The sequence below is a fragment of the Apiospora marii genome, assembly GCF_038362585.1.
Source record: "Apiospora marii strain CBS 49790 chromosome Unknown utg000005l_segment0_segment0, whole genome shotgun sequence".
Classification (NCBI taxonomy): Eukaryota; Fungi; Ascomycota; class Sordariomycetes; order Amphisphaeriales; family Apiosporaceae; genus Apiospora; species Apiospora marii.
The window spans coordinates 4,371,896-4,399,149 of NW_027117377.1; the positions used below are offsets into that span (position 1 = coordinate 4,371,896).

General features: G+C 53.1%; 11 protein-coding genes across 11 annotated transcripts; 3 read left to right on the forward strand and 8 right to left on the reverse strand.

The window, feature by feature from the left end:
- Window positions 1-442: 442 nt before the first annotated feature.
- Window positions 443-1,217, reverse strand: PG985_009236 (uncharacterized protein; the record flags this gene model as incomplete). The annotated part of the gene is made up of 2 exons (XM_066829004.1): window positions 443-1,083; window positions 1,166-1,217. 2 exons carry the CDS (start codon window positions 1,215-1,217, stop codon window positions 443-445), a joined length of 693 nt encoding a protein of 230 aa, XP_066683916.1.
- Window positions 1,218-1,850: 633 nt separating this feature from the next.
- Window positions 1,851-3,054, reverse strand: PG985_009237 (uncharacterized protein; the record flags this gene model as incomplete). Its single annotated transcript, XM_066829005.1, has 3 exons — window positions 1,851-2,400; window positions 2,497-2,960; window positions 3,013-3,054. The coding sequence occupies 3 exons, from the start codon at window positions 3,052-3,054 to the stop codon at window positions 1,851-1,853; spliced, it is 1,056 nt and encodes a 351-aa protein (XP_066683917.1).
- A 2,570-nt stretch (window positions 3,055-5,624) lies between these two features.
- On the reverse strand, window positions 5,625-6,541 carry PG985_009238 (uncharacterized protein; the record flags this gene model as incomplete). Its single annotated transcript, XM_066829006.1, has 2 exons — window positions 5,625-6,404; window positions 6,500-6,541. 2 exons carry the CDS (start codon window positions 6,539-6,541, stop codon window positions 5,625-5,627), a joined length of 822 nt encoding a protein of 273 aa, XP_066683918.1.
- Window positions 6,542-7,182: 641 nt separating this feature from the next.
- On the reverse strand, window positions 7,183-8,972 carry PG985_009239 (alpha-amylase; the record flags this gene model as incomplete). The annotated part of the gene is made up of 5 exons (XM_066829007.1): window positions 7,183-7,207; window positions 7,264-7,771; window positions 7,843-8,237; window positions 8,301-8,759; window positions 8,818-8,972. 5 exons carry the CDS (start codon window positions 8,970-8,972, stop codon window positions 7,183-7,185), a joined length of 1,542 nt encoding a protein of 513 aa, XP_066683919.1.
- A 1,468-nt stretch (window positions 8,973-10,440) lies between these two features.
- On the forward strand, window positions 10,441-13,477 carry PG985_009240 (pathway-specific nitrogen regulator; the record flags this gene model as incomplete). Its single annotated transcript, XM_066829008.1, has 2 exons — window positions 10,441-11,186; window positions 11,359-13,477. 2 exons carry the CDS (start codon window positions 10,441-10,443, stop codon window positions 13,475-13,477), a joined length of 2,865 nt encoding a protein of 954 aa, XP_066683920.1.
- Window positions 13,478-14,195: 718 nt separating this feature from the next.
- On the forward strand, window positions 14,196-14,504 carry PG985_009241 (uncharacterized protein; the record flags this gene model as incomplete). Its single annotated transcript, XM_066829009.1, has 1 exon — window positions 14,196-14,504. One exon carries the CDS (start codon window positions 14,196-14,198, stop codon window positions 14,502-14,504), a length of 309 nt encoding a protein of 102 aa, XP_066683921.1.
- Window positions 14,505-15,491: 987 nt separating this feature from the next.
- PG985_009242 (uncharacterized protein) lies at window positions 15,492-17,019 on the reverse strand (the record flags this gene model as incomplete). The annotated part of the gene is given in 3 exon segments (XM_066829010.1): window positions 15,492-16,181; window positions 16,248-16,560; window positions 16,577-17,019. 3 exon segments carry the CDS (start codon window positions 17,017-17,019, stop codon window positions 15,492-15,494), a joined length of 1,446 nt encoding a protein of 481 aa, XP_066683922.1.
- A 3,746-nt stretch (window positions 17,020-20,765) lies between these two features.
- PG985_009243 (uncharacterized protein) lies at window positions 20,766-21,131 on the reverse strand (the record flags this gene model as incomplete). The annotated part of the gene is made up of 1 exon (XM_066829011.1): window positions 20,766-21,131. The coding sequence occupies one exon, from the start codon at window positions 21,129-21,131 to the stop codon at window positions 20,766-20,768; it is 366 nt and encodes a 121-aa protein (XP_066683923.1).
- A 2,144-nt stretch (window positions 21,132-23,275) lies between these two features.
- PG985_009244 (phosphoglycerate mutase family protein) lies at window positions 23,276-24,222 on the forward strand (the record flags this gene model as incomplete). Its single annotated transcript, XM_066829012.1, has 2 exons — window positions 23,276-23,331; window positions 23,391-24,222. 2 exons carry the CDS (start codon window positions 23,276-23,278, stop codon window positions 24,220-24,222), a joined length of 888 nt encoding a protein of 295 aa, XP_066683924.1.
- Window positions 24,223-25,438: 1,216 nt separating this feature from the next.
- On the reverse strand, window positions 25,439-25,998 carry PG985_009245 (uncharacterized protein; the record flags this gene model as incomplete). Its single annotated transcript, XM_066829013.1, has 2 exons — window positions 25,439-25,640; window positions 25,760-25,998. The coding sequence occupies 2 exons, from the start codon at window positions 25,996-25,998 to the stop codon at window positions 25,439-25,441; spliced, it is 441 nt and encodes a 146-aa protein (XP_066683925.1).
- Window positions 25,999-26,115: 117 nt separating this feature from the next.
- PG985_009246 (uncharacterized protein) lies at window positions 26,116-26,631 on the reverse strand (the record flags this gene model as incomplete). Its single annotated transcript, XM_066829014.1, has 1 exon — window positions 26,116-26,631. The coding sequence occupies one exon, from the start codon at window positions 26,629-26,631 to the stop codon at window positions 26,116-26,118; it is 516 nt and encodes a 171-aa protein (XP_066683926.1).
- Between the last annotated feature and the right edge of the window lie 623 nt (window positions 26,632-27,254).

Genomic DNA, 27,254 nt, shown 5'->3' on the forward strand with positions numbered 1-27,254 from the left:
GAGAGGTAAGTGAGGATCAGTCCAGAAAAGCGCAGTAATGGAGGAGAGTTGTAGGAGGACTCGGTGGGTGAAAATCCGTTTGCCTCTGTAAAATAAAAACCAAGTCCATCAGGGCGTCAAGGCTCTTCTTGTGCTACAGCAAACGGGCAATGGAAGAGGGGCTCGCATGGATGATGCGTGCGAAAAGCAATCGACTAAGCCATGCGGGAGGCCCATCATCGTCATCATAACCATCGGACGACTAAACACGTAGCAAACAGCCGTATCCTTGATTTGCGAAGTTTAATCCAAGGCCACAATGCAGAAAGGCTTTGAAACGGGCTGGACCCGGTGCCTTGCCGTAGGATTGAACGGGACGCTGCATTGCTGTAGCTGATGGCAATTGTATACATCTGTCCATCCCGTGACAACCGCACAAGAAAAGATCGTCTTCCCTCACCCCCTAGTGCTTCTGCCCCTCTTTCTTCGCCCTCTCCGTCGCAACCAACCGATCCAGCCGCCGAAACGCCGGGATCCCCTCAAAGAAGACGCTGGCGACCCAAAGACACCACACCCCGCTGAAAGCCGGGACCCGGTGCTTCTCGAGCCGCGTCTTGGCCATCCACCAGGCCTCAGTGACGTGGATCGCCAGCACCGGCACGAAGATGGCCTTGACCAGCCAGACGTACCCCGCCACGCCGCCCAGCGCGGGCGGGATGGCGGCGTCGAGCGCGTCCCAGATGGGGGTCCCCGCGCCGCGGTCGACGAGCGACACCGTCGCCGCGCAGAAGAAGTAGAACGCGACGCCGAAGAAGACGACGCAGTCGAAGCCCGCCGGCGGCGCGTACCGGTCGACGCGGATGTCGCTGAGGCCCAGTTTCGCCAGGGCGTCGCGGGACATGTCGATCAGCCGCCCGCGCGCGTCGTTCAGGCTCGCCATGGGCGGCTCAATGGCCACGGCGTGCGTGTCGCCCGACGACGGCGTCTTGATCACCAACTTGTCCTTGGCCATGTCCACGAGCTGGGCCTTGGCGGCCGCCGAGGCGGGCAAGCCGTTGAAGGCCCGGAGGTACTGCTCCAGGTCTGCCGTGTGGTCGGCGTTCACTATTGTTCCGCGGTCAGTCAACAGGAATATATGGCAGGTAAGGAAAAGGGGGCTGGAACAGGCAGGTAGGTCAAAACGTACTGTGGCTTATGATGCGAGCCTTGATGGCCGCGTCACCTTTAGGAGCGCCCATCTTGCGGATGTATGTGTAGGGATTCCCAGATGCCGTAGACTACGCGTCTCTCGTTCTTCTTTCTTCTTCACTTCCTCTTGGATACTCTCGGGCAAAGGGGAACAATTAGAGATTGGTATGTATCGTATGATTCTATGGGGAAACGGTCAAGCTTCATAGCAAAATGAACGGTTTTGGGGGATGGAGCAGTCGAGTGCCAATCACCGCGGGGGATTTGGGTTGATCCCCACTGAAATACCGACGAGAGGCCCGTGGCACGTGGCCTATCGCCTTCTTTGGGTTAGAGCCTCTAGATTTAAGGGGTGGCCCGACTCTTTTAAGGTCAAATCCACTGCATCTGCCATTATTACCCTGTGCCCTGACTAACGACTGCAACTATCAAACAGCCAGGCACCTTTGAAGTGCGTTTTCTCGAAGTAATCTGGGCATTGAAACCAGAAGGAAGCATCAACCTAGCAAGGAAGGATGCAAATGGTCACGCTCACACATTCGCCTCGGTATCTGAAAAGAAGTGGTCCAAAGTTGGAAAATGCATCCTTCAGCTATATACAGACTCTGCTCTGAATCGCAGTCAAAAAGGGGTCTGGTTAATACAGATGGGCGACCATGTCAACCGCCCGAGAAAGGTAACGCTTATACATTTTGGCTCAACTGTTTCGGGACTGCCGTGAAATCAAAATCATAATTCAACGCCTCGATGATGCCCTCTTGCCGGACATGCTCGGCAATCCTCAGGCTCACGAACGACTTTTCGTCCCACGCACGCACCCGTCCTGTTCGCCCAGACCGGGTTGTCGTTGTCGTCATCGTCCTCTTGACGCGGATTCCTTGGGAGCACACCTGGCTCGTTCTATCGGCGGTGCCAATCTCCGTATGCGTGGTGCCGTGTAATCGGTCTCCCAGCTCGAGCTGGCCGCCCTCGGCAGCCTCACCTGCATCATACGGCTCCTTGGGAGTAAAGAATCCTGTCAACTTACGCCGGTGGCAAGACGACTGCTTCGAGATCTTGGTCATGGCTGTCAGCCTGCGCTCGTCTGCATCCGATGTCTCCGAGGCCCGTCTAAAAGATGCATATGCATCGGGGATGATCTGGGTCGCGAATGCGCGGATTGCTGGTAGCGAGACCACAATGACGGATACGTCCACCTCGAGGGTGGTCCAAATCAAAACATCTGTGTAGTCCCTACACCTTCGAGTCAGCTTTCTCAAACACATACCAACTCTGTCTTTTTTTCAGTCGAGGTGGGGTACCGTATTTCAAGGGAGATCTAATACTTACCACGTGGGATTTGTTGACCCCCCGGACATAACAAGGTAGTGGAGTCCTATACAGGCCGAGATAGTTATGAATGTGCCCAGAAGCAAGACTATTGAAATTGCGATTTTCTTGCGCAAACCAGCATTCAGACTCCCTATCAGGGGGAGGGGAAGGACGATTATCATGATATCCTGACCAATAGCAAAGGAGGCCGCTGCGTAGCTGAGACTACTGAGGTTGAGACACTGGTGAGCCATTGACGCGTCTTTCCACCCTAGCCAAACGTATGACACGGGGATGCACTGGAAGATATGCAAGAACACGCAAAGGACTGTCGTGATCCCAGTGAAAATCATGATACCGAAGGCCGTTCTTCTGAACCATTGGTACGGAAACTCGCGTAGCAGAAAGCATAGCATCACTATCCTGCAAAGTCCCAAGGCGAGGTAGTAGAATATGCCGTCAACATAGAGTAACTGGATCTCCTGTTAGTACAAGTTGTTTCCTTTTCTTCCTCGTCCCAGGGACAGTTCATACCTTGAGCGCTGCAGTGATGGTATCACTGTCAAGAGTCCACATATCGACGCCAAAACCTGTGAGTCTTGCTGGCTTGACGTCAGCCATCCACCCAAAAGTTTCCATTGGCAAAATCAAACATACCATATTGGCTAATGATTGTGAAAACAAAGAAACCGATCTGCCGTATTCTGTAAGCAGGTGACGAGTTTCGATGGTGGCGATGTAAGTGAAAGGACTCACTATGATTATGACCATCAGATAGTCGTCTGGTTCGTACGTGTGTAACGTTTTCCATCGCGCGTACATTCGGACAAAAGCACATAATAAGGTGAAAATCTCAATCAGGATGATTCCCGACAACGCTGGCCTCCTAGAGCGTCGTGGTATGCCACATGTTTCATCCTGTATCCTGGCCACGGCTGCCATCGATGTTAGCAAACAGCGAGGCTCGCCGAGTAGGTGATAACATACCCAATGATTCTTCGACAGTGCACTTTTCCATCAAACAAGTCTTCAATACCTGGTTTGAACCTGGATCGGTACATATGCATGATGGATCGAGAGGTGTGAGACACGCCGACCCCGGTAGTGACCGCGCTATGCAGTCCGTCTGCATTGAAAGATTAGCAGATGGGTCTCTAGTAACAAGAAGTCATTGCTGGGGAATGGGCAACGAACACCGCAGGCAGATAGCTGGCCTGTATCCTGCGATATGCCCGCTCCACACGCGGTGGAGAAAAGGCCTAGTAGGATCAGGAGTTTCGTAACGACCAGCATTTTGTTGTATCCCGATACGAAGGCATTCCAGAAGTTAGAAGATAATCGAAGACGATAAGAGAGGACTGTTATGGAAGATCTTCCCAAGAAAGGCAGTCAAGTCATTCTTCTCGAGCAGAGATGTGGGCTACCTTAGATAGATAGACCGTACCTGTTGGGCGCACAGACGGGTATGGCATAACGCCATGGAAACCTTGAAGCCATCTTGATGATTGCGGACGTAGTCTTAACTGAACTTGCCTAAGTAGGTAGTCTTGAGGCTGGTGGCCACCGATTGGTGTGGAAGAATCCGATTTGAAATTTCAATCTCGAAGTCATCCAGTCGAGGTAGCACAAAGCCATGGCGCATTCGCTGGACATCGTCTTAATTGGGGGCGGATCAACCGCGGACATGTCCTCCTTCCTCCCTCCAGTTCTTGAACCTCTCGAAGGCGATAAGCTATCAATATCCGGACTCTCCATGTCGAATTCAATTGGTCTCGACTATGATGTTTGTTGATTCGGTTGACTGGTCATTGCGATATTATCTCGCCACGACATCGTACACAGAAATGGTCCTCGGGCAACGCATCCAGCTGTTTTGATGGAGAGAAGCGCCAGCCACAGCCAAGAAAGTCAAAACGACAAGTGCCCAAAGACGTTGAAATTCCCACGGGCAATACGGTGTTGTGGGCGCGACCTCTATCACACCGTATCTCATCCAAATGCAGGCCGCGCTAACGCAGCCTATGGAAAGAGAGTTTCCGCCTAAAAAGACGGAATCAGGGGACACAACCTCTAGGGGCGCTCAGGATCGAATGATTCCGGGGGTGACCAGGGCAGTGAGGCAACGGCCCGGAGGTAACATGGTTCAGGGCAGTGACGAGGCATAGCCAAGTGTTCGCAGTCTTGTATCTGATAGGACAATAAACGGACTGGGCTGATGCTTCCTTCCTTCAACAAAGTTTAGGGAAATGAAAGGGTCCTTACAGCCTCTCTCTCGCATTGGACCAATAATATTATCGGAGGTGGACAGCCGTTAGGCGGCGTAACAAGGGGTTCAAATGTTCTCTGGAAGGATAGAAGAGTCGGGGCCAGATCACTGATTGTTCATCATACAGGAGATCGTTCTGAATGTGGCAATTACATTAGTGTAGTACAGGCAAGAGCACATGAAGTATCCAGCCTTGAATGAAGTGTGAGTCAATACCCATGTCGATTAGGCTGATATGACTAAACGAGCAGGTACGTATGAAAATGTAAACAAATCAGGCTCGAGGACGCAATTGCCTTGACAAGTGTAACCAGTAAGGGACGCGCTTAGACGTTAGGTCTCGACCTTTTCCAATCACCACATTCGCTAGAGATAGGTCAAACCTGGGCGACAATGTTTGTGGGGTCTTCTGCGCAGTACCTGCATCCGTATGCTACCATTTGGTCGATATATGTGGAAGACGACGCCCATTTTGGCTGAGTAAAGTACATGCCTTGAAACAACGATCAGATCTGATCGTATCATCTTGCGTACCGAAGAGGATGTAGTATCAGATGCATCCAGGGCTGGATGCTGAAGCCATCCAATTTTGCAACAAGAACGTCAGTCAAGATATGATAATCAAGACCTGTCTAGAGCTGAAGATGACGTTTCTGAGTTTTGGGTCATGTAGCAGAGGAGAGGAGTGCTAGTTGAGGCCAAGCTTATTGCAACTGTACAGCCCATTTGGTATGCATCCACACACACACGAGCAGAAACTAAAATGCCTCGAACGGAATGGCCATCGTCAATGGCCATAGCTCTCCAACATAACAAGAAAAACGACTGACGTAAAGCCAACCTGAGGCAGCAAACACCAGAAGTTCAACCCCCCAGCCACCTAGGCCTTACAAGTCTTCTCGCAACCCGTGCATCCCTTCCCGGGCGTCCTCGTCTCGCCACCCGCCACAACGGCCGGACCCGGGTTGACGTACGAGTTGACCTTGGCGTGGATATTGATCATGACCCCCGGGTCGTTCGCTTTGATCGCCCCCGGGAACTTGACCCCCGCCGGGACACTGCCACCACCATTGCCCGTGATCGTCAGTTGGTAGCACGAGATGTAGAACTGAGCCCCGCCCGACTGACCCGCAGTATGCAACGCAATCACCTCAGCGCGCAAGAGGTAGTCGCCCGCCGGCGTATCAGGCGGGATCGTGACATCCATGCGGCCGCAGCAGGCATTGAGATCCTTGACGCCCCACTGGTCGTTGTCGCCGGCGCTGTAGCCGCCGGAGCTCGCCGCGGGCGCCCAGGCGTCGGCAAAGATCTTGTACCAGGCCGCCGACCCGTCGGCCTTGCTCGCGTCGGCGACCTTGCTGAGGTAGACGTTGACGGGACCGTAGTGGGCGCCGCCGATGGCCTCGTTGCGGCAGTTGCGGTCCCCGGGCTGCTGGTGCATCTCGACCGTCACCGTCGACCCGGGCGCCGCGGCGCACTTGCCCGACACGCCGCGGGCGCCGCCGGCGTTGCACCGCATGTCGGCGCCGCCCACATTGGTGACGGGGTTGTTAGAGCCTGGCATGCGCACGCAGGTCGAGCCGTGCACGACACAGGAAAACACAGTCAGTTTATAAGCCCTCAGTATATGTTCCGGCGGCGGTGGATCATAGGGGGCAGTCTATCGTTGAAAGGGTGGAGAGATCAAAGAGAAGAGAGGCTTATCTGATCCTTTCCGTCAACCCATAGCTGCTGAAAGATGGCGTGAGCTGTGACCTGGCTTGCGAAAGCACCGAGAAAGTAAAAAACGAGTCTCATTTTGGAGAGTGACGATATAAATCAGGAGTTGGGAAGCTGACGTGGGCGTGTGAGTCTGCTTTCCAGACGAACTGGGTGGGCGTCGGTAGAGTGACATATGCATATATATATACACATCAGTTTGCTGCATTGAAACACCGGCCACATCGATATATGATACTTTATTCTCCGAGTAGCATCCGAACCTGAAGTGTCATGTAGTTGATTGTGTTGTAACAAGCCACAGTGTCGGGATTGGGTGGGCGATACGCACACCCCTGCCGGGTAATACCCCAGATTCCCATGTAGGCCAATCATACAAGTTCATATGTCGGCATTAGGGGAGTTTCCCTTTTGGGGCAGGTCGAACTGGCTTGGTCCAGATTACCATCCAACCAAAGAAGGTCCTGGGATTGTCTGATACCGGATCTAGACTCAGCTGATGTGGTTGCTAATGCACCCCAGCTGCTCCGCCGGGTAGGATTCATGGCAAAGCTTCTGGACTTCGGTACATGACCTTCATGGACTCACTGAATGGGGCCGAACCCTGAACCGTTGATAATGTGCTGTCTATTAAAATTGATAAGTACGAATAGGGGTGTCGCCACAGCTAATTATGAGTCTGACTAGACGATACTTTTCAACTCCCAGCCCATCTCCGTCTACTCGTCGTATATCTTCTCGTTACTGTTGTTGTGCTTGTTAGTATAGTCAAGTAGTAAAGGGACCATGGAGCGACTCACAAAGCCTCCTTGAACTTGTCTCGTCCCTCGGCTTCCCGGTTTACGAATATGCTGACGCTGGTGCCGCCGCATACGAAGTCGCCAAAACCGTCTTCGCCGATCGTCACTTCACGATCAGACCAGCCGAGGACATCAGTCCACACCTCGCCGGCATGCATTTCGCCCACATGCATCCTCTTCTCCCCAGGACCGGCGTTGCTCATGACGACGGCGCAGCCATCCTGCCGATCCCAAGTGCCGTAGCGGACCCAGCCGAGGCAGGTGGCGAAATCGAAGTAGTCCTGCTGCTTGCCGTATGCATAAAGCTTGCGGGCCAGCGAAAGCTTGGGCAGGGCGCCGCCACACGAGGGCGGGAAAGGGTGTCCCCCCTTAGGGTCGATACCATAGAGATCGCCGTACCACAGGCAAGGGTAGCCCTGGTCTCGGAGCAGGATGAGAGCGTAAGCCAGGGGCTTGAACCAACCTTCTATGGGAGCTTCAAGCGCCTGGTAAGGCTGGGTGTCGTGATCTACACACATTGGGGTATGGTGAGATGCCGGCACTAGCATAGGTAACCATCAGAAACGAGGGGGAACTTACTCATGACAAGGGTCACGGCGTTGACGGGCATGACAGACACTAATGTGCCGTCAAAGACCTTTCGCAAGTCTGCACCACTGCTTTTACTAATCTCGCTGAAGTTGTAGACGAGCGGCGCGTCGAACAGAGAGAATTTCTTGTGCATGTTCTCCAGGTATTGCGTCATGTCATCTAGCGAATCCTTCCAGAACTCGCCGACAAAGAACCAGCCTTCGCCGTAGCTTTCGTCCATCATCGTGATGAACTTGCGGAGGAAGTTCTGGCTGAAGTGCTTGATGGCGTCAAAGCGAACCCCCTGAAGAGGTACCTCCTGGGCCAGCCATTTACCCCAGGCAAGGACGTCGTTTTCGACCTCGGGATGGGCGTAGTCCAGGTCAGAACCCATGAGGAAGTCGCTGGTAAAGATGTCAGTTTGCAAGCTTTGGCACAAAGTTGAGTGAGACTGGTGCCTGTCGTACTAATTTCCCTTCTCGTCATCGACGTCGCCATCTGCGGCCCAACCTTGGGACTTGTCGCCCGCAATCTTGAAAATGCCAGTCTTCTTATTCTTAGCATTGTAGTCGACTCCGCTGAAATGATACCAGTGGTATTTCAGACTGCTGTACTTGTCTCCTCTGCCGGGGAAATCGAAGCCAACCCAGGCCTCGATCTCGTACTTGTCGCTGATCTCCTTGGTGCGGTCGTCAGGGTCAACCTCGATAGCCTCGCACCTCTCCTTGCGGTCTCCGGCGAAACGATGGTTCAAGACGGCGTCAAAGTAGATGCCAACGCCATTTTCCTTGGCCGTCTTGCACATCTTTATCAACTGGTCCTTGGTGCCCCATTTGGTGGCGATGCTGCCTTTCTGATCAAACTCACCCAGATCGTACAAGTCGTAGATATCGTAACCATTGCCGTTCGAGGAGGATCCTTTGCATCTGTGGCTCCCCGTTAGAGACACTAGCGTTATCCTGGACGGAGCTGGGTGACTCTTACGCAGGAGGAATCCAGATGTTGTCGATGCCGAATTTCTTCAGTTGCGGAATGTGCTTGTCAAGTCGAACCCAATGCTTCCCGTCGGCAGGCACGTACCACTCAAAGCCCTGAAGCATTGTCATGTTCTCGGGCGTGGGTTTCTGCTCCTCCGCCATGGTGGGTGGATATGCAAGATACCGATATATGCAATGATAAGACTATTTATACTATGTTTCCAAAGTAATTGTATGGTGTTGCAGCGTCAAAAGCGAGCGGTGATGATGAGAGGGGCGCCAAAATCGGAAGTAAGAGAAACGAAGTGGCAGAAAGAGGTCTGGGCAGGAGTGACTTCATATATCCATCTATCTGATCCGATATCCTACTCGTCTCAAACTTACTAACCTACCTGATTCCTTGATATTCCAAGTTTTACCTCGCAGTACAAATGCAGCTAGGTGAGTAGCCACAGCTGCACCCATCCATGTCAGCTACCTATCACCTGTGCGCTGGTAGCCTACCAATTTGCACATGCCGGGGCAATCTTTGTCTGCTTGCTGCTGCAGGCTCCGGTCTGGTGGATTGGCAGGATGGAAGCCGCGCCAATACCACCTGGCTGGACAAAATGTAAGAATTACCGCAGACTTGGACAGATCCAGCCAAACTCTCAACCAACCAGCTAGCTTCCTTGGGCCTACGTCGCTTATGCAGCTTGCTTGCACCCTGAGCGAGTCTAGGCCGTCTAAGTCAGGAACGCCGCCTGTACTACCGCAATTTGTAAGTAGTGCGACCATCAAGCAAGATTGACAAAAAGGGATAACAAGGGAGCATGGGCGAGTCGTCGCAATGACGACATTTGTTTCTAATCATATCTGCTGGCCAAAGAAGGAAGACAGAACGTGGGTAGCTACCATACGTGAGGAATGACAGCTGCAGTGAGTAGAAGATAGGTAGACAATGGCCAGGTATGTAATCAGCATCGAATGATTTGACCGAGACACCAGGGCATCAATGTGAGAGACTGCCCCTGAACTCGACGACATCTTGGTCTCAAAAAGCAAGGGGAGCTATCGCACTTATGACGTCAGAGTGCTCATGCTAAGCAAACACGGCCCTGAATTTGGCATGAAGCTAAGCGACGGCAACGGGCCAGCATGCAGACCTCGAAAGCGAAAAAAGGAGAACGATTGAAATCAGCATGTCAATTGATTCAATGAAGGCATAGATATCGACATAAATCCTACATAAAGCAAGAGAGGACAGAATAAGCAGGTTAGGCGAACAAATGGGTGGCTCAGGTTCATTCAGGTGTGTGCCCAATTGAGACGGTGTGATTTTGGTGGTTGGGGTGGGGGTTGTTCTGGCAACCATTGGAGGTGGTCGGGGTAAACAAAACTGCAGGCCAATCCCTCGAATCGCCGCCACCCGAACTTGTGGGCAGAGACATCCCACTCAATCAGAACACGCCAGCTCATCATATCCCAGCACTGCCTTGCACAATTTCCCTTGCACCATTGGGGACACACGGGCTTGCAGTCGAACCCCGTTGCCCGAGTTGCCGCTTAAAGTCAATCCCCCAGATTGATAGACATTAAAAGTACCTACATGACCTAAATCTGAGTTTCTGCTACACCTCGCTGCCCCCGAATGCCCAAACGCAGACCTGATCTCGACTTTGATATCTACGTCGACCCTTCTTGCCTGAGCGATTCAATGGAAGACGAGACCAAATCACCGCAGCCCGCTGAAGTTGAAGTGGAACAAACTGCCCCGGAAGCAGCAGTACCGCCGCCGACAGAAACCGCCGCCGAGGCCACAGACAGTGTTCCCCATGACGACGCTGAGGCCAGCACTGTACCAGACCAGGGTGATGAGGCCACACCGCTTGCAGAAACGACCGAGCTGATGGAGGGCAAACCCGGTCACGAGACGGAGGGTCACGAGGAAGAGGCTGCTGGCGATGGAGACGAGGTGTCCACCATCTTACCCAGTATTGAGGATGATCATGATCCTCCTGCCGAAGACATAGACCGGTACAGTCGAAACTCCTCTCGACAATATTCGCCACACACAGAAGAGCTGATTCAAGCTGCCACAAGGGATATCATGGCCGAGATGGAAAACGAAGGGCACGGCGAGCATGATGACTCTGACGCATCCCACGACGAAGACGAGACCACTCGAGCTGGCGACGAGGGTGCCGACAGTAGCTCCCAGCAAGGTATGGACGAAGATGTTTTCAGTGAGAGAAGCCCTCGGAGCTCTCTAGGGTCCTACGATGGCGGCTCCGAATCCGCAAAGGGAACCACCATCCCTGACAATGCCACAGTCCACACAAGGACGCCTCGGGTATCAGATATTTCACAGTACTCCTCCCACTACGACAATGACGAGTTTGTCCCAACAACAAGCAGCAAAACTCGACCTCCCTTCAGAACTCCTTCAGATATACGAGCTATGCAAATGGGATCGCCCCCTCCCCTCTGTCTATGGAACTGGATCGATACCTGTCACAGAATCGCGTTCGCAGAACCGCAAATTCCCTACAGTTTCACGTCTCGGCAGTCCGGCCGGGTCGGTGCAGTATTCGCCCAAGAATAGGACACCTTCTCGTTTCAAAGTGAAGCAGGAAGCCCCCTTGATCCTTCTCCATGCCACTCTCCTGCCGTTGAGATGGATGTGGGCTGAGATCATCGACGATCTGGATACCTCGGAAATGAGCGAGGACGCCAAGTTGCTACGTGACTCGTGGCGCCTGCTTCAAGATTGCGTTGGGGATACGGTGGTGGAGAGAGGAATCCTGCTGGGCCACCCTCAGAATGACTACGAGGTTCTGGAGGAGCGCCTGCTCGAAGCTCTAGAACTTCCCATGCGCCGCCGGGCAAGGATACTGGAATGCGGGCACTACCTCGGCCCTGCGAACGAGAAGACGATAGGCGATGACGGAGATAGCGAGGACGATTACGACACGGTCCGTTCCCAGGTCAAGAACCACTGGTGCACTACGTGCAAACACGAGATCCGTTACGAGTCGCTTGGCCCCGGCAAGATCTTCCGCGTCAAGGTCTACGCAAGCAATGGTCTTATGAAGGCCGGCGCCTGGGCCGCATGCTGGAAGGAGATGGAGCGCGTCGATATCGAGCTCGAGCCGATCGTGTCGCCGGCAGTCCAGGACGAGCTTGTGCGTCTTGCGGCGGCCCGTGAAGAACGGGAGGCTGCGAAGAAACGGGAGTTTGATGTGGTGTCGAATATCGTACATCAGATCGAGGAAGAGGAGCGGGATCAACCGTCCGGCCTGCATGCCCACCTGAACGCATCACGTCACGGGTCCGTAGATGCCCGCAGGTCGATGGCCGGAGACCGCCCCGAGTCCGTCTATTCTCGTGGCAGGTCGCTGGGTGGGGCGGCGCGCCCCGAGTCTGCGTACTCTCGCAAGCCGTTCGCCGAAGAGCGTCCCGAGTCTGTACACTCTTTCAGTCCGCTGGCCGAGGAGCGTCCCAATTCGGTACATTCTCGCAAGTCGTTGAGCGAAGAGCAGAGACTCCGTGAGCAAGCACGCCTGCGCGAGATCTACGGTTCGCCTGAGCCGGACTATGCTCATTCCGAAGCCGGTTCCCCGCGCGAGCGTCATCGCGACGCCTATGCCTCCAAGCCCACTTCGCCCGCGCCTGCCAGAGACCCATCGTACGAGCGCAAAGGACCTCGGCGTCAACCAGCCCAATCCGACTCTCTGCCTGAGCTTCTGCTGCAGTCTATCCGGGTGGTGTTGCGAGACTCTAAAAACATAATCATCATTGCACTCGGTGTTGTCGCGGTGCTGCTTGCGTTGCGAAAGGCACCTGAAATGCTGGATCGCGCCGAGGATCATTGGTTTGATTACAGTAGCGTTCCCAGGGTGCACATACCCGAGGCTCCAATCCACCCCGTACAGATGCGGGCCCAGCAGGTTCACCATCATGCTGAAACCCTTGAGCTCCCTCAACCAATGGCCTCCCGACAGGCTCAGGGAACTCAGGTGGTGGAGCCGGTCGCTACTTACACGCCTTCGGTGCCAGTGGCCGCTGCTCAGGAGGTGCCTCAGAACACCCCCGAGGCTCCCGAGGCAGCACCGTCTTCCAGCGAATCCGCGGCTAATGAGTCATACGAGACACCCGCAGTAGCTCAGGAGGCCCAGTCTACACTTGAGCAGGCTGCCGAGCAACCCCAGGCCACCCCGGAAGTGGCTGAGCCTGAGACTGAGGGCCAAACTGAGGAGAAGACTGAGGAAGCCGAGAAGGAGCCCGAGGCCGAAGTCGTAAAGGAGAAGAAGGTCGTGCGAGTCTTTGAGACTGTGACGGAGACAGAGACCGTTAAGGTCACGGCCACGGCAACTCACACAGACGCGGAGGAGACCCCATCCCCAACTGCTACGGCCGAGGCGGTGGCTGACGAGCAAAGCGAGGACGCTGCTACCCAAGAGACCACCATCATCCAGGAAACCGCCGCTCAGGAGACCGCCACTCAGGAGGCCGCTACCGAGGAAACCGCTACCCAGGAAACTGCTACCCATGAGAGCGAGCCGCTTGAGACGCCTATCGTTGAGTCGGCAAACGAAGAGGTTAGCAAGGAAGAGCCCGCGCAGCATCCGGAGGAGCCGGCCGAGGAGAAGGAGACCCCTGCAGCCTCTGAGGTGCACGACGAATGAGATAATAAGAATGAGTTGGCAGCAACCTATGGGATGGGTCTGTCAGTATACGGGATATGATGGACCACACACGCTTGGATTTATTGAGGGTCGTGGATACGGAGTTAAGATGTAATGAAAAAACACGACGAAAAAGAACATGTTCTCTTTTTCTAAACCGAGCTTAGGATACCACCTCTAGTTTGCGTATTGAGACTCAAGTAGATAGCCAAATTGAGATGTAACAACACCAACAACTTTCGATGTTCCTTTCCTTCTTTGCCTGTGATGTTCTGGTTATTCTCCTTCTCCCTAGGGTCTTAATGTGAGTTCGAGTACGTGCTGTATGTTTGGACGTTGACAGTGTGTGCTGGCCTGCTTGAAACTTCACAACTAACAATCTTGATGGGGTTTGCTTGTCCCCTTTTGCTACTTACCAAATGTGTCCAGCAGCAAGATGCTTGCATTGACTGTGCTTGTGAACCACCTTGCTGCTTCCCATATGTCCCTCTTAGTTGAATTGAAGACTTGAATATGATATGCCTGTCATTTTTGAGCAGAAATTGCAGTATCTGCATTCACTTGCTTGTTTAATCTGTATATAAACATGCATCTCGTAGCTATTATGTGTACCCCTTTACTATCAGACATACAGAACAAAGTACTCAAGACATCAAGACACCAAACCCAACCATAACGACATCCCCGACTGCTCCTTTATCCCAACAGAAGCACCACAATGGATCCAAGCACAGCACTACAGAACCCCCCAATATCGAACCCTCCGCCCGCCGTCCTGGGCCCGGTGGAGATCTGGATGGACATTCCCCTCGTGACCGTAACCTCTGTTACGGATCAAGAACCTCAGCCTGAGCCCCAGCCCCTGAGCGGTAACACCGAGGAGCCCCCCAGTAGCGACACGTCCACAGCCACTGCAGCACTTCGTGGAGGCGATGACAATTACGAGGACTGTTGCGAGGTGTGCTGCTCGAGCATGGTCATCTGTCTCCGCTGCTGGCTCTGCTGCGGCTGTCACTACGACGACTGATCGAATGAAGAACCTGTGATAAGTGGTAAGCAGACGGAGGAGCTCGACCCGTTCCCCCACGTCTTGGATAAACCGACTGGAGACTAGGTGGTCACCCATCGACATACAGCGCAGCTATTGCTCGAGCGAGAACAGATTAGGAGATCCACACTCCCAGGCTCACCGGGCGCCGTTTTTTTATTGTTTTTGGCGGTTCACTCGGTTCGGGTCCGGCAGATGCAGATATTGCTTACACAAGGAATGAAAACAGACATAACAAACACTTCTCGGGACTATGCTCACCCTAGATAGATCTGGGATCTTGCTGTGCCGCATCCCAATTTGCCTTGCACGTGTCAAGAAGTACTGATAACCCCTATTTCATGCCAAAGCAGTCAGTGACAATTAGTGCCACATTCATAGCCCCTAATGTATAGCATTTGCTAATAAGGAGCTGTTGGCCAAACTGCTGGGGCGATAGAGAAAACACGTATCCACATGCCCAGAAAGTGCAGTGTTGTGGCCAGATACCCAAGGCGGCCGGAAATTCATATAAAGTACAGAAATATCACTTGGTCGAGCTCTAAGGCTGCGACGACGCCTCATACTAGGTGGAGAACCTCTTTTTCATTGACACGAGACTGCTAAGCAAGCAAGGTGTGCACGACGGGCCAGTCCGGGGCTAAGTATCGTAGCCCAAGGGGAACCAAACGGTTTTGTTGTTTGTTGGCCGGCAAAGAGGCGGGGAAGGGCTTCGACCGGTGAGGAACGAAGCTGCAGAGCCATGAGTAAATGCTTCGAATTAGTATAACTCGCTTATATGCCCCTGACTCCGACCAATGCTAGGTATATATGTCTATGCTATATGAAGCACCGAGATTTGGTTCATGATGGTGATGATGGTGATAAAACAAAACCCACGGAAAAATATATATAATAAAAAAAATCAAGAGCAACCGCCGGAAATAAAACTCCCCTCGTTCATGATTCTCATTTCAGGTCATTTCTTCAGGCCTGTACGGGATAGTCGGTCATGTTGGAATACGGGAGGACGTCTCCCATGCATCCCGGACAGGCGCGATTCGAGGTACACCGGCCGTGCTGCTCGCAGTGCCACTCGCTGCTGGGGGCGCACAAGCGGCACTCGCGGCAGTGCTCCCAGGCGTCCATGGGCACCCACTGCCCGCGGCAGAAGCTGTAGTTGTAGCCATGAAAGTCGTTGGCGTTGCAGTTCCCCAGCGCGCCCCGGAGAAGCTCGTATTCCAATTTTTCCCGGTCTTCCTTGAGCTTTTTTGCCTTTGAGTTCTTGGCCTTGATCCACCGGTCTTCCCAGTCCTTGAAGGCTTTTGTGTTGGCCTTGATGTTGGCCCACGACTTGTCATCATATAGCAGCATGTCCACCATGAGGTCGACGTCGAGTTCTTCTACATTCGGCTGGTTCGAGAGCCAGGTCGCAAAACAGGCGTTCGCGTCGCAGGGCTTGGGAAACCTGGCGGAAGGGCCGAAGAAGGCCGTCAAGTCCTGGAAGGGGTTCCCGCACGCCGTCCCGCAGGAGCAGTGCTTACCACACCTGCGTCCATATTTACTACAGGCACACGATGTGCAGGCCTTTTTCTTGCCGCGCCCTTTCTTACACGCGCACTTGGATTCGGGCGGGTTCGAGGATTCGTCCGGTTGTTGTGATTCCATACGCATGTGCTGGTTGATGGGTTAAAAAGGGAGACTCAAACAAAAAACGCCTGCCCCATGCCAAGGGCGACTTACCTCGGCTATCTCCTGCTCCAGCTCGCCCTGTGCATCCTCGATCCCAATATCCTCCTGAAGCGGGGTATGGGGAAGTTGGCGTGTGCCATGTTCGGGCGTCTGGCTCGGAGGTGGGCTGTACTGTGGGTTCACGGTGGGCTCGGGATACGACACGGCATGTCCTTGAAACATGGCGGCATGTGCCGCCGGTTGGGAGCTATACGACTCGCCGCCGAAATGGTGAGGCAGGGTGTGCTGCAGTATCGGCGTCGAGGGGATGCTGATCTTGCGGGGGAGAGTAGGCGCCCGGGACGCCTTGATTCGAATGGGAAACCTTCATCTGGGTATACGAGCCATTCTGCATGTTGTTGCTCCGTGGCTGGCCGTAGGGGCTCCCGAGACCGCCATTGTGGGCGTGGGGCTGGCCGTAGGTGACCTGGTAGGCCGAGAGGGCGCGGGGGTCGTAGGACTGCTGGTAGACGGGGGAAGGGGCTCCGGTGAAGGGCTCGCCGGGGTAGCCGTTGTTTGTGGCATCTAGAGTCGAATAGGCGGTATAGTCGGGAACGCCAGCGGTCGGGGTCTGGCGGCCCGAGGCTACGGCGAGAGCAGCATAGCTGGCGTTGTTGTAGACGGTAGGGTTGTAGAGGCCGAGGTTGGAGACGCTGGCGTTGTTGATGCTGGGCGAGTGTCGGAGAGCGGGCGCGGTGGTCTGCGGGGTCGCACTGATGAACTCGGACGTGTTGGAGCGAATGCGCTTGCCCGAGTGTGGCGGTTGTGCCATGCCCATGCCCATGGCACACACTCACACACTGTACTGCACTCACACAGACTGGTGTGCGGCAGGCAGGTGACGGAGGGGGGGTGTCGGGGAAAAAATAAAAAATTTGGGAGGCAGACACGGAGAGAGGGAAGTTCCCTCGCGCTACCGTCTGCTACTGCTGGGCGAGACGAATTGACGCATTGGGATCGTTCGATAATGGAATTGGATTTGTTCTTCTTCTTCTTGCCAGTCCAAGTTGGTTGGTTCCGCCAATTGAGAAGTTGCACTTTTTCATTCAACCTCTCCCCCAGTCCGGTAGGAAGAAGAGACAAGACAAGAGAAAGGACCAGCGAGCCAGAAGGGGATAAGGGAGGAAAAAAAATAAGTTATCACAATTTGACTGATCGGCCAGCCCCCCAAATGGACGATACGCTGCAGAATAGATCCAGCGGCGCCTATCGGTTGAGCCCCGCCAATTCAGCGAGTTGAGTGTGCAAAACCCCTGCTCCTTTTCCTGCTGCCAATCCCACTACTAAACTCCCCTCCCGCTCTGTCTAAGGGTTGTGTGGTTTAGTGGTAGGGGCTTAATATTTCTTAGGCATGTATCGGCCGGCCCAGCGCCTTAAGGTCAGTACCTGACTTCCAACTGACTTCCTGTCAAAGCCCATTCCGCTCCCCCTAAAAAGTCCCTAAGGTCCTAAGGTCCTAAGCAACTTGGCAAAGAGAGGGGCGGCGGTTTTTCCCACATCCACTCTTTCAAACGCAGTGGACAATTCCTCGACTGCCCATGCAAGCTTCGTCACCCGTCCAGGGCTTTTGTCGGCATATGTCCCATGGGATTTTATATCGGCCCGGCCTGGGGTCGTCTCTCGCATTTCACACTGAGGTCTCCCCAATGTTTTGTTTGTTCTTGCTGCTGTTGCTGTTGCTGCAGTGCTACGTCGTGTACATACATCCCATTCCTGCCAGTCAACTAACGCCCTTGTTTGCATGCACATTGGATTTACATTGCAACGCCTCAAACGGGCGTCCTTGCAGGCCTTGAGACGAATTAGGCTTCCTGAGCCGGGGCGTGGATCAGAGTTGGTATCCTTCCCTTCAAGGCCCAAAGTCGGTCGTCGCTCTAATAGGTGACCTTTTTCGTCGTGGTCAAAGCGTTGGAAAGAGTGGTTTCGGTGGTCACACTCTGCTGCATAAGTATTTATCTCACGATCCACTCTCGTGCCTCGAACCACCTGCAGTTCTGAAAAAGTCCAATCGGTGAAGACAGGAGTCAAGCAAGGGCAAGGGAGCAAGCACCAGTCACACTGCTGTGCTGTCGGGGCCCTGCCTTTCGACTCCCGCCCGCCGACTGGGATCCTGACTAACAACCCTGGTGGATCTCGCCTTCTGAGTGCAACGTTTTAACGGTCCGAGGGCGTCACTGATCTCACCATACTTCTCCTCAATACAGAAAACCTCTTCTTGATCGATGCTATGCTCGATCTATCAATTCTTTGCCACTTGCGATCGTCATTTCGCTATTGCTTCTCATTTGATCCATTTGCAGACCAACGCGCATGTTGTTATTGGCTCGCTTTTATTGCCACTGGTTGAGTAACTCGCACGCTCGTGAGTGAGACTCGCCTGAAGGCTGCGAGTCTGCTGGTTGTTCCGAGTGTGGCGGGTGCCAAGAGATGAGAGTATCCAGTTGGAACTGTAGGCCTGTCTGTTGAGAGAAGTATACTGACGAGCAAACGGCATGCTCACGTGACTGTTGTATAAGGGAAAACCATCATTTCCGGCGTAAGCATGGAGATGAGGCAATCTTCAATCAACCCATGCTTTCCTTGGGAGAAATTGGTCAAATAATCCCAGTGATGTTGTCCAACCAGGTCTACACACGTTGAATTGGCCCGGCGTGACCATGACATCTCCTTGGCTCCAGTTTAGCGGATGCCAGCTGAGACTGGAAATACCCACAGCGTCATCAGCTTCGCATCCATGCCAGATCAGATCGATTCTGGGGTAGTGGTGCTCGATATGGGGTAGCTGAGATACGATATCCCAGACGAAGGGAGTCGGCAACAGTCTTGACGCCTCTGACAAACGGGCCCGCCAAACCAGCCACCGCCGGACCGAGCCGAGTTTCTGCCATGCGGCCCCGTTTGATACTCGGTTATGGGGCGGAAATCTTCCATCAGGACAGCTGACTTGCTGGACGGTTGGCAATGTGGGCCTGGCCATGGTGTCCATCGATATTCAGCTGCGCGGTGGCCAGATTATATCAACGGCAGACGACCTCATGGACTCATACTGTGACAGCTGCTGTGGGACACCATTGGAAGCGAGCTGTCATAAGGTTCAAATCCTTTCGGGAGGCTGAGTTGGCGTAGTTCGTGTGGTATCTGCCAGCAGCTCTATAATCTACTCGCATCGAGAGGCTTCGAGGCGAACTACGAGACCGAGACTTAAGATGGTCACTACCGCGTTATAGTAGCTTTGCTCTCAGCCACAGGTCGAAACTTACTCATACATTTGCCCTTATAGAAGGCATATGGCACAACTTACCCAGATTAGGCTTGACGTGTATCGACACCAGTCGAGTAGTCTTCAGACACGGGTCCAGTGCAGCTATTGCAATAGTGCGCAGAATATATTGTTTGCCGCGCTGTTTGATGACAGGAGGTCCATGACTTGTTGTCAATTTGCATCACTGACGCTATCATGGACAAATGAGTGAGCGTTGAGCAAAGGATGACTCTGCGCAGAGGCCTGTCCCGCGGGGAAATGAGACCTGAGAGTGGCGGCAATATTCGAGACATGATTAGACGCCCACCCGAGAAAGCCCGGAATCTACTACCACCACCTCCAAGGGCAACGACTTTGACTGCTGAATTTGTAAACTATGAGATATTCTTGGGTACCAATGGGCGTTAAGCAGACGAGGACACGGACCCAATACCTTTCGGCATACGACTGGGTGGACGGGTATTGGCGAAAACAAGATTGCCGGAACGGGAAGCTATCTCGCGAAAACTCTTCAGGGTCTGCATACAAACAAACATAGATATGCCATCTGCCGACGGGAAATGGGTCGTTGCATACTAAATCTCCAGATCTGGCGCCATCCATCTACGCTTGGCGTTGATGTTAATCGTGGCGTGTTGCGATCGGTGGCGTGATGCTGGGTCTATATTATGCGGGGCCCCTGCATGCCAGATGCGACTTCTCACACACCTTCCGTGTCGAACTCGAATAGTAGCAGCTGTGGCATGTTTCCCCCTCGCGAAGATGCACTCTTGGGGTAAGTCAAATTGGGGGGAAATGATGAGTGGATCTGACCTACGGGGGAGTTTGCTAGATGTAATGTGTATACTAAGTAAGTAATCATGGGAGAAAACGACGCCAGTTTGATTAGAGTTCCTTGGAAATTTGGTTGTTAGGTCATGGATGGACACGAGACATCTTTGTTGGGTTTTAACGATTTTACTGTATTGAAGTATGCTGGAAAGCTACTTGTGAAATGTGCGGCTAAGATCATCGAGAGCAAGCCATCATCGTGCTCTTCGACACTGACCAAAGGAATGCCATGCAACTCTAGGTCTAGATAGAACCTTGATACTGATGCTGCCACTTCCTCCTCTACCCATCTAGATGCCTTTGGATCTCCGATGTGATACGACGTGATGATGCTTATAGTGATTGCAAGCCTCCCTCCCCTCCCCCCTTCCCCCTTTCTGTGTACGGCTCGCATGTATCCTCTCTTCCCTCCTTGATCTGTTCCCCTACTAGTCAACTCATAGTTGAGCAACAGCATCCGTGGTAGTAGTAGGAGTAGCAACCCGCGTATACTTGCTAGCCTTGACGATGCCGAACTTGATCTGGCGGTCGACGCCCTTGGCGACCCGCTCGAGCGGGAGGCGGTTGTCGATGCGCTGGACCGTCTTGCCGACGCGGGGCTCGACGCGCTGGGCCACCTTGGCGGCCGGCGAGGCGAAGTAGGAGACGTTGCGCTCCCAGCGCGGCGCCCACTTGATCGTCTGGCTCGCGAGGCGCTCCTCGGCACCCGGCAGCATCATATAGAAGGGCGCGAAGCCCACGACGCCCGCGAAGCCGAAGGCGGCGTACTCGGAGGGTCTTGCGGCGGGGATGCGGACGGGCATGTTGGGTGTTTGTTGTTGTTGATGATGGAAGAAGAAAAAGGAGTGGTGATGGATGGAGTGTTGTTTGTTTGGATGAAGATGTGTTGACTGTGAAGTAACGACAAAAGGGGAAGTGAAGCCACTGATGTCTGTTCTTCAGGAGTCGGTGGTTGAATAATAAAGCCTTCCTATGCTTTAGGCTTGGAGAACTTGTTTGTTGTCAAGTGATCTTAGCATAAACTAGTTGGTCGACCTTGATGGCCTGTGAGAACTGTAGTTTGTATTGGCCTTGCAAACATGTGTAACAAGTGAACAGACGAGAGAAGCAGTGTAATGAAGCGTCAATGGGTTGGGGGGGGGTACAGCCAGTTTATTAATAAAGGGGGAACAGACAGACAGACAGACTCCCACCCAACCGCCTTAGCTGCTGCTGTTGCTGCCGCCATCCGCTGACATCAATACCTCCCTCCCTCTCTGTGTGTGTCGTATTCGTCCTACCTACCTGTCTGTATCCTGTATGCCGTCTTCCCTCTGTTTTGGAAATGCCATGAAGATGCGGGGTAGGAGACCAATGAGCGAAAAGCAACGACGTCGCAATGCCTCCTTCTCATACCAATCATGTGGCCGGAGGGATGTCAAGGATGCTCAGTCCATGTTTGCCTGAAGAGTAAATGAGCCACCATCCATCAGGAGGGAGTGTCGTTCGATGGCCTATATTATTGACCATGTAGGCACAGAGTACCGGCAAGGGGAGCTTTGGCAGGCAGGGAGACACCCAGACAGCAGCAATGCGACAAGGCATATACATGGTCTGATTGGAGTTACGCTGCTGTGTGAGGTGCAGCGACAAGGATCAATGCAACACACACACCATATTTTAGTATTACGTACGACTCAGTACTCCAACTGACCTTATTACGGCCTGTTCTGCTGTCACTGGACGATTGCTCGCTGAGGCTCTGCGGAATAGCAAATTTAAACATACAGAATCGAGCTCAGTCTCTGGAATTACCGAGATACTGGGTCGAGTATACGATTCTGGAGTCGTGTTGTCCACTTTGTTGCTTCGTGAGAGACACCTCACGTGGTGCGCGATCCAGATTAGGCATCTCAAGGGTAGCGCTAACCCCGCTTCCCCAGACGGCCAGTGGATCAGCAACAGTTGGCCACTCCACTGAATTTCCGGGGGAGATCCCGCCTGCAAGGTGCATTGATCAACTCGGTTTGGGGGCAAGCGCTCATCCTTCGTCTGGTGGTGGCTGTACTTGAGTTAATAAGCAAACGACAGCAGCACCGTTCAATTCAAGTGTTGGCATCTGCTAGATAGATGCTGACAGCGACTCCAGAGCACGAACATCGAAAGAGTCGCTTTTCCCAGATCCATGCTTCTTTGCTTCTCGAATACAAGTGGGTGGGTGCTGTGTGGTATGGTGGTGGTGTTCATGGAGCAAGAGACCCCTACTTTTTGGTCGAGACGCCCAGCATCTGATTGACAGTTGAGTCCTGACATAAGGTTCATATGCAATCTTGATTCTCGGCGCCCAAAGCCCAAAACGTCCTGGCATTTCGGGCTCCATGTCCGGAAGTGGTGGGCCTCAAGGATGACCACTAAATATTTGAAAGAGAGCACACGGCAAATCTTCTCAAGATTAAAAGCGGAATTGCGCACAGCAGACATTATCTCGCATTGGATCGACGCCATCGGTAATCAATTGACGGTCTTGCGACACATCCTGAAGAAGTCGCTGAGGACTGGTGTGCACGTGTACATGCCACAGGCACTTGCAACATATGGAAGCTAGATGAACAACTTGTTGATTTGGGCCGGGAGTTTTGTGAGCTAAAAGTTATGGACAAAGGGCTCTGGCGGCTTGCTAAAAAACGATTGAATATGTAGGTAGGACAATTCATCATCATGAGACTTGACTATGTGTTTTCTCGATGTCCGCAGGATTGATGAATTCCTCCGACCATATGCGAAGTAAATGTGCCTGCGTCGTGTGTCATCCATCGTTGTTGGGGCCGGGGCTCTACTGTGGGCTCTGCCCATTAGCGTAGGGTGTCACGTGAGATGCCACCTACTCCTTCCCTTCCTCAATTCATCTTCACTAACGCCGATATCCAACGAGACCTTCAACAAGAGTCCGGAAGGATGCTGCAAGAAAATGCACCTACTGCTTGTTCGCCATGGCGAATCAACAGATAACGTAGCGAACCTCTAGTAAGTCGCAGTCAGCAATTCGAGCCCGGTTCATCTGGTCTAATATTTATGGTTCGAAGTGCTGGATCCCGCGATGCCCCCCTGACCAATCACGGGGTTCTCCAAGCAAAGCGACTAGGGGATCATCTGGTCTCCCGCGCCCCTGATATTGGCCCCATCACGCATATCTTCACGTCAAATCTTCAGCGGGCTTACAGAACGGCAGAAGCCGTCGCCAATGCTCAGGCTTGTTCAAGTGGGAACAGCGATACAGAACTTGTCATTGCCGACGTCACGCAGCTTACGGAGCTCCGTGAGAAGGATTTCGGGTCATCTGAGGGCAAGAGATTCGGAACCAAGTCCAATGATGCCGTCCTGCGGGGAGCCGAGTCGGATGCGGAGACACGCGACGCCATGATGGTCCGAGTAAACCGCTTCATCGATGTTCACTTGCTCCCCGTATTCGAGGCAGGCACCGCCAAGAATTCATCGGTGTTGATTGTGGCCCATGGCATCATCCTGAATTCGTTGCTCAGGGCTCTAGCCACCAAATTCCCCCCCACCGCCAGCGAGGCCCCGGGCGACAGCCATGCCGGGTGGAGCAACACCGGCGTGCTGCAGGCAAAGGTCCAGGCCGTGAAAAGCAAGGGGGATATCAGCAAAGCGCCGGCAGACTCCACCTCTGACGATTCTCGGCACTCCCTAGACTCTCAAGATTCCGGGCCGGGTCCATTCACAAAGTTCGCCGTGTCCGTACAGTTCACCAACAACATAGACCATCTCAATGGCCTGAAGAAGACTCGGGGTGGCATAGGTAGTGCTCAATTCGACTCTCGGCAGCGTACCATGGACAACTTCTTCACCTCGACATCAAAGAAGCGCAAAGCCGAATCAGAAGCGGACAGGAGTTGAACTATCCCATCCAAATGGGCAGCAACTCCAGCAACATCCACAAGACTTGAACGTAGAACCAACCATGAGATTTGCTACAGCCCTGGCACTGCCTCCCCGAGGTCGACAAGAATATAATGCACCAATTACCTACAGGATGCGACCTACCTAGGTCCTCAACTATACGCCACATTCGGTACTGACGTCTTGAATCTGCATATGGGCCGGGCATTGAGCAATGAATCTTCAGGACGACGCATACTAAAGCTATGCCTTCAAATTCCAATGCGCGCAATCCCGAGATTGCTTCATGGCAAATCGCCCATTCAATTTAAGCGATTTATTGAATTGGACATGGGAATGAAAACATTGATAGTTGTCCGTCCTGGAAAGTACCTATCAATATGGAAATGTTGTTAGTGGGGCAGAACGTCCATGCAGGCTGGGAGGTACCATAAGCATTTCGGTCAATCGTTGGGCCGGTCATTTCAGGCCCCCCACTACGAGGAAAAAATTATCCTACTGTCCACTCGGATGCTATATAATTCTCACTTTCCACTAACCTTCTATGCTTCTTATCTTTCTTCAACATCAGGAACTGTCTTGAATCTAGGCGAACAAGATCCTGTCACCAGTGCCTCTGGCAGGCAACTGCGTACGGATCGCTCTGCGACGATGGCACCATGACAATGGGCCTTTGTCGCGATTGCAGCTCCATGTTCCCCAAGGTAAGTCTGGTCGAACGACCACTTCACCGATAAAAAAGCTTCTCGGTCAGACAAACCAATCCATCTTGGCAATCACAAATGGTAAGTTTACTACTCAAGCTCTCTCTTCTCAATGCCCTTCCCTCTTTATGATGAAAAAGCGTAATTCACAGACCTGTTCCGAATTTTAATGTGGATACAATTTCGTCCAACCGCTATCTGACATTCCTACCCTCAACCATTTTTCTCTGCCCAACCCTTTTTGAAGCTTGCGCTTACGAGAAATCAGTCTTATAGGTTCTACATACAAATCGCCGTGATGTTGGTTCACCGGGTGGCATTGGGGAGATCATCATCAACAGCTTTTCAGCTTCGTTGAACATGGACATCCATCAATAAGCTCTTTTAACTAAATAAATAATAAATAATCGTCAAGATGTATACCTATCATCAAGTTGAATACAATGCTTCGTGATTCTGCACATCGAATTTTTACTACGACTTGCAGCAGTGATCTATATGTGGGCTTTTTATTCTTGGTTCTCGTCATCCTCATCCTCGTCCGCTTCGTCATCGTCGTCGTCGAGCCCATCGGCTTCTGACGGCAATGAGCGTGGGAACCACCCATACAGACTGAAATCCACCGAGAGCTCGCCGAGCGAACCGGTGGATACCTCCACCCCTTCGGCCTCGAGAGCCGCCGCCTGGTTCCGAGCACCGGATGGCTGAGATCTAGGCAGGCACCGATGCATGAGTCTTTTGTATGCCCTGATTTTGTCTCGTCTCGCAGAGGAGGAGGCTCTTTTCTCAATGGTTGCTTGGGCTTGGATGTTATATTATTATTTACGTACCTGGGGGAGATGAGGCCCTTGGAGTTGATGACTCTTTGCCATGGCACGTTGTCGTGGTTGTGCCGCGAGTCCGGGTCCTGCGAGAGGTGCTTCAGGCAAACGCCGACTTGGCGAGGTCGCTGAGGGGTGCCCACCAGCTTGGCGATATGGCCATAGGTCGTGACCTTGCCTGGCGGGATCTCGCGTACGGCGCTGTACACGGCCAGGAAGAAGGCGGCCGCTTCGTCCGAACGCGCCATGTTGTTGCCGATGGCGGCTGGCTACTGCTGAGTTGTAGGGTGACGATCCTCCGAGGCACGCAACCTGCTGCTGGCGCAGTAGAGCGTATCGGTAGTAGTACTCTTTGTGGGCTTGCGCTATATGCGCTTCTTGAGATTTGTGAGGTCGTTGTTAATCTCTCTTGGCCGGTTACGTTGCGTAAAAGGTGGTGGTAGACCCAAAATTTGCGATGATCGTCGTCCTTGCTTGTGGTAGGTCGGACAACGACGAGCCGTACTCTCTCTGGTACCGTCGGGGTAGTTCTCGACAGAAAGTTGGACGTCGGAGCACGATACTCCAGACGCGGCAGGCAGGTTGGTCAGTAGCGCAGGTACCGAGCAGCTACACGCCCGCCAAAGTACCCGCTTAGTCTCGGGCGTTTGTTGTCCATGTTTAGTCCCGCAGGACTGCATACCAATCGAACCAACGCTAGCTCGCGCGAGGTTCATTACAGTTCGTCTACTTTCTCGTCCGTCCAACCAGCTTCGGCCCATTGGAGAAGGTGCTTCCCAATGAGAACCCATACTGTTATCAAGCTCGACCATTCGTTTCGCAACGCCGACTACTGCGAGTACTGCTGCGAGCATGCGAAAGGCGAAGCGATCAAGGACCATGACGACACGATGTGCTATGCGGTAGCACCATGGCGTGAGTAACCGCTACTACCCCTCTTCTCTTCCCTCCCCCTCCTCCCACCTTTGAAGCTATCTTTAGGTATATATCTAGCACTGAGCGTCCCCTTTTCAACATTTTCCTCTTCCTTTCTATCCCTCATAGTCATCTATTCCATTAGAAAAACTGCGCTCGAATCTGAAAAACCAGATTCACAAACAAACACACACAAGTAGTACGCACCGTGACTCACCATCACGGATCTCTACTTCCCCTATTCCCTCCAGACCACCCACTAACACCAATGGCAGACTTTTACACTTGCTTGGTACGGGTAGTCACTGTGGCGACGATGGCAGCTATGGCCTCGAACGGTTTATCCAGAAGTCACTATAGGTGACCACGCATATGACACAAAGTCATGATCATGAACCAACCCCCTCATAAATCATCACTATCAGGTAATGGCTTGAGGCGAGCTGAGCCGGTGTTCGTGTCTCTGTGCCTCCCATTCGGACCACCACTTCTCCTCCATCCAACCTACTTTCTCACCTTTGCGTGTGAGCAGTCGGAGATGGGGACGGAACTGGTGAGATGAAGGGGGGCTCTTTCTCTCTTTTTCTTT